This window comes from Alosa sapidissima, chromosome 16, assembly GCF_018492685.1.
Source record: "Alosa sapidissima isolate fAloSap1 chromosome 16, fAloSap1.pri, whole genome shotgun sequence".
Classification (NCBI taxonomy): domain Eukaryota; kingdom Metazoa; phylum Chordata; class Actinopteri; order Clupeiformes; family Clupeidae; genus Alosa; species Alosa sapidissima.
In genome coordinates, this window is record NC_055972.1 from 4350131 (window position 1) to 4361685 (window position 11555).

General features: G+C 45.5%; 1 protein-coding gene across 1 annotated transcript in view; it reads left to right on the forward strand.

Moving 5' to 3' along the window:
- The first annotated feature begins 947 nt into the window (after positions 1–947).
- pyroxd2 (pyridine nucleotide-disulphide oxidoreductase domain 2) overlaps positions 948–11555 on the forward strand; it is a 23228-nt gene continuing 12620 nt past the window's right edge. The window contains exons 1-6 of the mRNA XM_042066270.1: positions 948–1119; positions 1713–1732; positions 2045–2138; positions 3094–3167; positions 4731–4886; positions 7209–7362. Coding sequence (XP_041922204.1) covers positions 999–1119; positions 1713–1732; positions 2045–2138; positions 3094–3167; positions 4731–4886; positions 7209–7362 — 619 coding nt within the window. The 5' untranslated portion in view covers positions 948–998. The remainder of the gene's footprint in view (positions 1120–1712; positions 1733–2044; positions 2139–3093; positions 3168–4730; positions 4887–7208; positions 7363–11555) is intronic.

Here is an 11555-nt window from a genome sequence, read left to right on the forward strand (position 1 = left end):
TGTGCTGTGTTCTGTTCTATGTGTTCTGTTCTGTGTGTGTGTGTGTGTGTGTGTGCTGTGTTCTGTGTGTGTGTGCTGTGTTCTGTTCTGTGTGTGTGTGTGTGTGTGTGTGCTGTGTTCTGTGTGTGTGTGTGTGTGTGTGTGTGTGTGCTGTGTTCTGTGTGTGTATGCTGTGTTCTGTTCTGTTCTATGTGTTCTGTTCTGTGTGTGTGTGCTGTGTTCTGTTCTATGTGTTCTGTTCTGTGTGTGTGTGTGTGTGCTGTGTTCTGTGTGTGTATGCTGTGTTCTGTTCTGTTCTATGTGTTCTGTTCTGTGTGTGTGTGCTGTGTTCTGTTCTATGTGTTCTGTTCTGTGTGTGTGTGCTGTGTTCTGTGTGTGTTTGTGCTTGCCTATTCAAGGCCCATGGGATCCACCTCTAAGCTGTTGTAGAGAACGGGTTCACATTCCCCTTCATAAGTGAAAGTTAAGATTCACCTGACAGTTTTATATACATGTGTGAAATATGATTATGGCAGCTAGTTCAACACTTTTGCATATAATGAATCAAGCAATGAAATAATGCCTTAATGAAATGAAATAATGCCTACATGTTTTTTGGGGATGGAGTACTCAACATTAACCCAGTATAACACATTTAGACAATATAAAAAAACAATATAATAGTTGCAATGATACAGAAGTGCATCAATTGCATTGTTTGTTCAAGATAATAAGAATTTGTGTTTAGCTATGATGTGACTAGATGTTGTGGAGTTGAATAAATAGTTTATAGAAATTCAATTCTGATCTGAAAAATGCACCAAAGTCACTGAGAAAAACTGTAAAACTCATGCAATGCTCCGTCCACCCTCGCCCGTCTTTCACTTGCTGATTGGCCGTAGCGCTTTTACGCGTTTCTGCCCCTCGGTTCTTCCCCGGGATCACGGTACTGGGGGAGGAGTCTCGAGAGTGTAGAGAATCCAAACTCCGCACTGAGCAAACTTACGTCAAACTTCGTCATGGCTGCTCGGGTCTGTTTAGGACACGGCCAGCGCGCGGTGGCTGGACTGGGGACAGTGACCCGCGCGACCCACAGCTCTGCGCCTCGTGCCGAGTATGACGCGGTGATCATCGGCGGAGGTAGGATCTGTTGATCTGTCCCCCTGCACGAGCTAAAACGAATCACTGTGCAAACAGGCGCACCCCGACTGCCTGGAAGAGATTGTGTAACGATGTAGTCGGGGGTCGGTCATTTGATTTTCTGCAGAACTTTGTCGGCGTGAAGTTATTTTTGAACGATTTGCATGAGCATACTGCAGCAACCGACTTTGTGGTTGTACAATGTCCATGCACGAGACAGTATCATGAACTCACGGACCCGAGGAGTCAACGATGAACTTTGAACTGAGTTGCATCTCCTGGCCGTCACTTTCTTCACACACACACACACACACACACACACACACACACACACAACCACGTTATCTGATGAGATGTCACAGATAGTGTCGTTTTACTGGTCTCCACTGTGAAGACAACACTGCGATGATTGGCATCATCAGTGTACTGAGATCAGTGATAATAATCAGATTGATAAGCCCAGTGTGCTGGTGTGTTAATGTGTGTGTAATAGTCCCTGTACAAAAAGATGACATTGATGATCAATGGATTGATAATACTGATTGACTGATTGATTGATTTGTAATGAATATTGTTTTGTGTCTCACCCGCAGGACACAATGGACTTGTGGCTGTGAGTATCAAATCATACATCAGCTATACATTATGAATACACACCATCATTCTTTATATATATATATATATATATATATATATATATATATATATATATATATATATATATATATATAATAAGTAAATAACTGTGTGCATGCATGTGTGTATCTGTGCATGCCACTGTGTGTGTGTCTGTATGTGTGTATCTTTACATGCCACTGTGTGTGTGTGTGTGTGTGTGCCTGTGTGTGTGTGTTTGCTTGTTTGTTTGTGTGCACCACTGTGCATGCTTGAATGTATGTGTGTGTGTGTGTGTGTGTGTGTGTAGTCTGCGTACCTGCAGAAGGGCGGTCTGAAGACAGCGGTTCTGGAGCGAAGACATGTGCTGGGTGGAGCCGCCGTAACTGAGGAGCTTTTCCCCGGTGAGGACCGACGAGAGAGAACGTGGAACAGGACCAGCGTACTAGTCATGATTATGAGAACGTGGAACAGGACCAGCGTACTAGTCATGAATATGAGAACGTGGAACAGGACCAGAGTTAGGCTAGAGTCACCAGCTCACAGCAGTCACCAGATCACTGCGGAGTTGGGGGGGGGGGGGGGGAGGAGGTTCTTGTCGGGGCCTGAATGCACTGAAGCACAATGTCAGCTGGAAAGTTTAGGAAATCAACAGAGGTGCTGGGACAGCTTCCTTAATCAAGAGATACAGTTTCATGTGTCGTGTTAACAACTTCAGGCAGCTGCGGGTTTGACCTCGACCATATCTGTGGGCAGCTGTGGGCTCAACCTTGACCATCTGCAGACACTCTTTGGATTAGCAGTCTACTGCTGCAGCAGGAAGAATGTGTTGTGTTGCTGTGCTTGGGCGTTGCGATGAAAAGCAGCATAATTGAGCTTGTTACCGTGGAGCTCTGCTTGTTACCATGGAGCTCTGCTTGTTAACGTGGAGCTCTGCTTGTTACCATGGAGCTCTGCTTGTTACCGTGGAGCTCTGCTTGTTACCATGGAGCTCTGCTTGTTACCATGGCGCTCTGCTTGTTACCATGGCGCTCTGCTTGTTACCATGGAGCTCTGCTTGTTACCATGGAGCTCTGCTTGGTCCTGCCCAGCGTTGGGACGCAGGAAGAGAAAGAGGAGTGAGCTGAGGGGCAGAGCCTAAAAGATCGGTTCTTTAAGAGTGAAAATGTCATTGGGTTCTACGGTGGGTTCTACAGCGGGTTCTATGGTGGGTCCTATGGTACGACTGGTGTCAAATGTGGGTCAGATGTGGGCCTAGATCAGCAATTCCTCTTTCCTCCATCTCTCTCTCTATCTATCTGAGTCACACCAGCATGAAACTCACCTGTGTGTGTGTGTGTGTGTATTTCCTCCTGATAGGATTCCACTTCTCCAGAGCCTCATACCTGCTTAGTCTATTAAGGCCACACATCTACCAGGACCTGGAGTTAAAGGTACCACACACACACACACACACACACACACTCTCTCTCTCTTTGCCTGTCTTTAGAAGCATGGCTTGAGGGATCCCCCCTTCTCTCTCTCTCTCTCTCTCTCTCTCTCTCACACACACACACACACACACACACACACACACACACACACACACACACACACACACACACACACACACACACACACACACACACAGACTCTCTCTCTTTTTCTCTCTCTGTCTGTCTTTAGAAGCATAGGTTGAGGGTTTCCCCTTCTCTCTCTCACACACATTTAATTCATTTATTTGGGATGACCAATACTGATTACAACAACACAGCATTCCAAATATTAATAAAGAGCCCATTTGTGTCTCACACAGCAACACAAACACTGTGCAAGTGCTTACAGCTTTACAGGTAAATCAGGATAAATACACATTATCAGCTAAATCAGTGGATAAATACATATGATCAGCTAAATCAGTGGATAAATACATATTATCAGGGGTAGAGATGGCACCACCTTCTCTATACATGCAGACTGCCTATGATGGCTGACACAGAGCAGTATTTGGCTATTTGCTTAGATTTTGTCTTGTTAAGTCCAGCAATTTGCAATCCTCTAACACAGAGTCTATGAACATGTCCAAGGCTACCATAAATACGGACAACCATTTTTGTGCTATAACCACCTACTTAAAGAGCATGAGTTAATGACACACACACACACACACACACACTCTCTCTCTCTCTCTCTCTCTCTCTCTCTGTCGGTCTTTAGAAGCATGGGTTGAGGTTTCTCCCATTCTCTGTCTCTCTCTCACACACACACTCTCTCTCTCTCTCTCTCTCTCTCTCTTTTGAAGCATGGGTTGAGGTTTCTCCCATTCTCTCTCACACACACTCTCTCTCTGTCTATCTCTCTCTTCAGAAGCATGGGTTGAGGTTTCTCCCATTCTCTCTCTCACACACTCTCTCTCTCTCTCTCTCTCTCTCTCTCTCTCTCTTCAGAAGCATGGGTTGAGGTTTCTCCCATTCTCTCTCTCACACACTCTCTCTCTCTCTCTCTCTCTCTCTCTCTCTCTTCAGAAGCATGGGTTGAGGTTTCTCCCATTCTCTCTCTCACACACACACTCTCTCTCTCTCTCTCTCTCTCTTCAGAAGCATGGGTTGAGGTTTCTCCCATTCTCTCTCTCTCTCTCTCTCTCTGTCTCTCTGCAGAAGCATGGGTTGACACACACTCCCTCTCTCTCTCTCTCACACACTCTCTCTCTCTCCCCCTCTCCCTCTCTCTCTCTCTCTCTCTCTCTGCAGAAGCATGGGTTGACACACACTCCCTCTCTCTCTCACACACTCTCTCTCCTCTCTCTCTCTCCCTCTCTCTCTCTATCTCTCTCTCTCTGCAGAAGCATGGGTTGAGGTCTCTCTCTCTCTCTCTCACACACTCTCTCTCTCTCTCCCTCTCTCTCCCTCTCTCTCTCTCTCTCTGCAGAAGCATGGGTTGACACACACTCCCTCTCTCTCTCTCTCACACACTCTCTCTCTCTCCCTCTCTCTCCCTCTCTCTCTCTCTCTCTGCAGAAGCATGGGTTGCGGGTGTTCATGCGTGACCCCCACGCCTTCACGCCTATGCTGGAGGAGGGGGTGGACGGGCGACCCCCCCGCTCTCTTCTGCTCGGTGCGGACGTCACCAAGAACCAGGAAGAGATCTCCAAGTTCAGCAAGAAGGATGCTCAGGTGTGTGTGTGTGTGAGAGAGACAGAGAGTAGTATTAAATTGTGTGTGTGTGTGTGTGTGTGCTTCGGTTACTCTTTAAGTGTGTGTGTGTGTGGTGTGTGTGTGTGTGTGTGTGTGTGTGTGTGTGTGTGTGTGTGTGTGTGTGTGTGCAGGTGTACCTGTGCTTGCTTCAGCACCTGCAGAAGTTGGCGTGTTCAGTGTGTGTGTGTGTGTGTCAGAAGCCTAATCTAAGCTTCTGCGTTGAATCAACGGCGTAGCCCCTCCGAGCCCTACGTCATCGCCTGACGTACACCTCCAAAACATTGTAACTCCGCGTTGAGGCGGAGGTGGTGTGGCCTACTGGTTAGGGCTTCGGACTTGTAACCGGAGGGTTGCCGGTTCAAACCCTGGCCAGTAGGAGCGGCTGAAGTGCCCTTGAGCAAGGCACCTAACCCCTTACTGCTCCCCGAGCGCCGCCGCTGTTGTTGCAGGCAGCTCACTGCGTCGGGATTAGTGTGTTTCACCTCACTGTGTGTTCACTGTGTGCTGTGTGTGTTTCACTAATTCACCGATTGGAATAAATGCAGAGACCAAATTTCCCTCACAGGATCAAAAGAGTATATACTTACTTACTTAGGCAACGCAGACTGCACAAACTGTGATTGGTCAGCTCGCCCTGTGTGTTGATAGCCGATGTGCTATAAATTACTACGAGACACTAAGTCTGCCAGAGTCTGTGTTAATTCATCATAAGAGAAACATATAGCCTTGTGCATGGCGCTCACCACTGCCTGGTATCCAAAGGCCTCACTCCATCCCTCAAGGCCTACGTGCAGGCGCCTCTACAGTGGAGACTCCATTGCTCTGGTGGCCCTGAATCTGCCATTCCCCGCCCGGCTCCTACTACTCACTAGGGTCCTCGGAGAGATAAATAGCTTGGTCAGGCCAGGCCAGGGTCATTTAGATAGATAGATACTTTATTGATCCCCAAAAGGGGAAATTCAATTTGAGAGGCGACCTGGTGATAGTAGTCCAGGCTACAAGCCTCATGTCCCTGGCACGTTTGTGTTCATACTGTCAGGCCATTAGCCTCTCCGCAATACACCTCGACACGCCCTCGCTTGTGAAAACGTCACCAATACCATGCATTTTCAAACAGGATAAGCAGAAAGTCGCGTATCTCTTTCCTATACTGTAGCCTACGCTATGGAAGTCAGTCACCTATTTCTGTCCTTTCACGTGTATGTCACGTAGCCTATTCATTTCTATACAAACCAAGACGGCGGATTCTGTGACCTCTACATACCATCTACATACAATCTGATGTCTGATGACCTCTGACCTTCCTCCTGTGCTCACAGCATGAGGCAAATCCCACTCTCTTTGACAGGTCATCTAGGGTACAGGGATGAACACACAGAGAAAAGGCCTCTAGTGTAAAAGAGCAGATGACATGAGAAAATAAAGTTATATAAATTATTAAAACAAAAATAAATTCCCCATAAGACACTGGACATACAGAACTGAAAAAGGTTCATGGCACCGAGGCATAGCCACTGCATCCAGTTGACGCAGAAGCATAAATTAGGCTTAAATCACACTGTGTGTGTGTGTGTGTGCATGTATGTGCGTATGTGTGTGTGTGTGTGTGTGTGTGTGTGCATGTATGTGCATCTATGTGCATGTCTGTACGTGTGTGTGTGTCTGTGCATGTATGTGCATCTATGTGCATGTCTGTACGCGTGTGTGTCTGTTCGTGTGTGTGTCTGTGCGTGTGTGTGTCTGTGCATGTGTGTGTGTGTGTCTGTATGTGTGGTGTGCCTGTGCTTTCTGCAGCACCTGGAGAAGTTGGCATGTGCAGTGTGTGTGTCTTAAGTCGTACTAAGGTGTGTGTGTGTGTGTGTGTGTGCAGGAGTACCTGTCCTTCCTGCAGCACCTGGAGAAGTTGGCATGTGTGGTGTGTGTGTGTGTGTGTTTGTGTGTGTGTGTGTGCAGGAGTACCTGTCCTTCCTGCAGCACCTGGAGAAGTTGGCATGTGTGGTGTGTGTGTCTAAGTCACACTAATGTGTGTGTGTGTGTGTGTGTGTGTGTGTGTGTGTGTGTGTGTGTGTGTGTGTGTGTGTGTGTGTGTGTGCGCAGAAGTACCTGTCCTTCCTGCAGCACCTGGAGAAGTTGGCATGTGCGGTGTGTGTGTCTAAGTCACACTAATGTGTGTGTGTGTGTATGTGTGTGTGTTTGCAGGAGTACCTGTCCTTCCTGCAGCACCTGGAGAAGTTGGCGTGTGCGGTGTGTGTGTCTAAGTCACACTAATGTGTGTGTGTGTGTATGTGTGTGTGTTTGCAGGAGTACCTGTCCTTCCTGCAGCACCTGGAGAAGTTGGCGTGTGCAGTGCACCCCCTGCTGGATGCGCCACCGGTGGACGTGCCCCGGGTCACCGAGGGGTCACTATGGAGACGCCTGGCCGCCCTCCAGTCTCTACGGCCGCTCATACGCAGCGGTACGCTACAAACACACACACACACACACACACACATGCGCGCGCACACACACACATACACATGCGCGCGCACACACACACATGCGCGCGCGCGCACACACACACACATACACATGCGCGTGCACACACACACCACACACATGCACACACACACACACACATGCGCGTGCACACACACACACACACACATGCGCGCGCGTACACACACACACACACCAAGGATTAAAGTTCTCCGTCGTACGACGGATTTCCGTCAATTTGATTTTAGAAATGTCATATTTGAGATGCAGATCCGATGAATTAATGTGTGTGATGGTAAATGTTTAAAGACCGAATAGTGTTCTTGAGAACTTTCTGTGTCTCAATCAGTGACCGCTCAAGAAGAAGCCTACGTCAGTCATGAGTTTCGCTTTGTTTATGTTGAAGACTAATAACGGTCTAAAAGTTGGATTATAGTGACACAATCGAGACAGCTGATGAGGTTGGCCAATCCGTTTAACTTTTTTGGATATGATATTGTGAGCTCTATGTGCGAATTCGGAGAAGAAGCGTAAGCTGTTCTTTCCGTGCATCAATGTAGACAATTTCTTACTATCGCGAACTCTTGTCAGGGGAGGTCATTCATTTTCGGTGTCACCTATGACTTAAACAGATAGCCTGCTATGCCACCCGATGTAGGCTACTATTATTGTTACAGTTTTTAATCAATGCAACTAACATTATGTGTTAATGCGACGCAATATAAACCGTAGCCTATGCAATTTATTATCCCGTCTGTTATGACATGTACAACAATGTTTTTCACAATTTACGACGGAAGGTTTTGACTGAGCGTGTTAACATAAAATAATAATAATATTGTCATCATCGCGAACTGTTTAGTAAAGGGGTCAGTCGTGTTTGTGACGCACACACAGCCTTGTAGCCTATTTTGCTTAGGCCTCACATTTAACGACAGTAAGTTGTGAGTGTATGTTGACAAAAAATAACCATGCAATTAAAATAGTCAACTTAAAACTTTGCTATAAAATATTATTAATTTATAGCACAAAACCATAACCAGTAGGCCCACCAGAACCTCGCATATTAGCGTCATTTGTGTGCGTCTATTTGGCAAGGCCACTAGCTGTCATGGATGCGTTGTTGCTAAAGGAAGGCAGGTGTCAAAAGTTACAAAATAAATGGAGATGGGCGGCTAGACAAAAGTGGGAGCTGGAGTGCTACAGGTATCCCTCGTATCCTTTGGTGCTACAGGTATCCCTTGTATCCTCTGGTGCTACAGGTAGCCCTCGTATCCTCTGGTGCTACAGGTATCCCTTGTATCCTCTGGTGCTACAGGTAGCCCTCGTATCCTCTGGTGCTACAGGTAGCCCTCGTATCCTCTGGTGCTACAGGTATCCCTCGTATCCTCTGGTGCTACAGGTATCCCTCGTATCCTCTGGTGCTACAGGTATCCCTCGTATCCTCTGGTGCTACAGGTATCCCTCGTATCCTCTGGTGCTACAGGTATCCCTTGTATCCTCTGGTGCTCTTGGATGGGTTCAAAGTTCATGAATCAGTTTAGAAAAAGATTCCAGGTCCAGGCACTCAGTAGGATGCAAATTTTTTTTAACATTTATTATTTAGGGCTAATTCATAAAAAAAAACACCAACGCGTGTCAGCTCACCAGCCTTCATCAGGGTGTTGGGAACAGAGAGTCTGAGCATAATTATAGCATGGGTTTCAGGTGTGCCAATGAGGCACTTGCTATACATTTCTTCAGCCACTAGGGGCAGTCATTTTTGTCAAGCAGGTCAATAATCAAAGGCAACAGGGCAGTTGGGAAAATCCAATTGAGAAACTAGCAATGACATCATTCCAAATGATTATTCTTCACAAACAAAGAACTCCACATCAAAATTGAACAAATATGAACACACCATGTATCACAATTCATAGTCAAGATCACGATAGCAATTCCAAAAACTCTAAACGCATTCCGTACATGCATTAAAAGACAGTAAATATGAATAGGTTATACATTACAGTTCATGATCAAGATGTCAACAGTAGTTCTAAAACCTTGGTGCAGGTCTACTCCACACATGTATCAAAAAGTCCATAAATCACAAATCACGATAAAGATTACAACAGTAATTCTAAAATCTGGATGTATTCTTCATGTCAAAACTAAATAAGTCCTAACATGTTATGTCAAATGTCATAGTTCATGGTTATTCTAAAATGTACTAAAATGTACTCCACACAACAATATATCAAACAGACCCATTGTTCTGAAGACCCACAATAGGCTACAAAAAACTACAGAAAAGGTGAAAGGTCAAAATCTTTGTTGAGACCTGGATGGCTAGTAGCTCTCAGCGAATAGATCCAGTATGTCACCCTCTGTTTGAGGCGTTTTATTTTGTCCCCACCCCTGGCATCAAGGCGAAAAGATTCAATACCAATTACTCTTAATGTTGAATCGCTCCCATGATTAGCTTCTGCATAATGGTTGCCATTGGGTAATTCATATTTCTAGTTCGAACGGCATACCTATGTTCAGCTACCCTGTCTCTTAGTCTCCTTTTCATAAGGCCTACATAGAAACAACCACAAGGACATTTTAATCGATAGACCACGTGAGTAGTATTGCAATTTATGAAACTGTTAACAGAATAGGTCTTATTATTGAGAACATCTATAAATCTGTCAGTTTTAACCATATTCTCACAATAATTGCAATTACTACAGGGGAAGTCTCCCTTGGGTTGGCGAAGCCAAGTTTCACGTGTTGGAGCAGGGAGGTGACTTCTCACTAATTTGTCTTTAATAGTAGGGGCCCTTCTACAACTAATCCCAGGGGGTTCAGTGAATACTTCCCGTAGGGCTGGGTCACATTCAATGAGGTTCCAGTTCTTCTTTATGAGATGGGCGGCTGTTGGAAACGGGGGAGAACTAACAAGCCATGGTGTAAAGAAATGAAAGTGCCAGGGGTTTGCTTTTGCACGGTTTGCTGCAAGAAAATTGTTTATGGATGCAATAGGAAAACATTTTAGCACGGCACCAATCAGAAGACCACCATAAGGTTAACGTTCGTGCACTTCAGGACATCTTCCCTACCTGGTGCAACTAGCCACCACGACAGAGGTAGGCTACGTTTATCTATGGCTGAACGTTTTTGCGCTCAGAAAGTAGGCTACGCATGTTCTTTCATAGCGCAACACGACCTGTCCCTCACCAAATCGCAACCTCTTGTCAACCTTATACAATCTGTTGCTGAAGACAAAAGCGCCCTCTCCAGATTGTCGTTATCATGCGCAGACCTCCTGCATGAGCACACACAGTATTGCTGCTCATTGGAAAACTGAGTTGTCTGTAAAACTCAAAATTACCATGTTTTCATTAAATGCGGATGAGGCAACAAATGGAAATATGAACAATATCTAGAATGTTCTGATTCGTTACTTTGATGAGGAAATTAGAAGTCTTGCAAACTTGATTTTATAGATTTTACTTGTGTTGAATTGCATATTAACAAGAAAAAAATCTCCCCTTTAAACACTTTTGGCCTGAAGTAATTAAATAAGAGTGTAAGTTAAAGCCTTTCTACAATATTGCTGCAGTAGAAAAGAACAGCAATGGCTAATCAGCAATGGTCAGGGATGGTACTAAAATATATTTTTGTTCATCAGGAAAACTCAATCTCAATCAAGAACACTCTCAATTCGCCTTATTCACATGGTGGCCATTGGCGGCTAAAACGAGGCTACAGGGTACACAAACCATAGGATTGTTATGTTCTATGCATTCACCTGTAGGTGGCATTAATTATATAGTAAGTGTACTCTGTAGCCTCGTTTTGGTTTAAACAATGGCCGCCGTGTGAATAAGGCGAATACTCCCTTTACTTTGCTGTTTGCATCTTTTTGTACATTAAAAACCAATAGGTCACGACCGCAAAAGGGGTGCTATCTCTATAGGTAGATATGAACAACGTATCACTTATGGCCTGAAAAAAGTTCAGTCAAACGATTTTTTTTTCACTTTAATCCCTGCACACACACACACAGTCCTGACTCACAGCACTAAACTGCTAGTGTAGCATTCATTCCTCACGAGGTGAAATGGTTCCTGTGTGTGCGGCTCTGATCTTTAAATGTTCTGCTGTGAAATGGGTTCCTGTGTGTGCGGCTCTGATCTTTAAATGTTC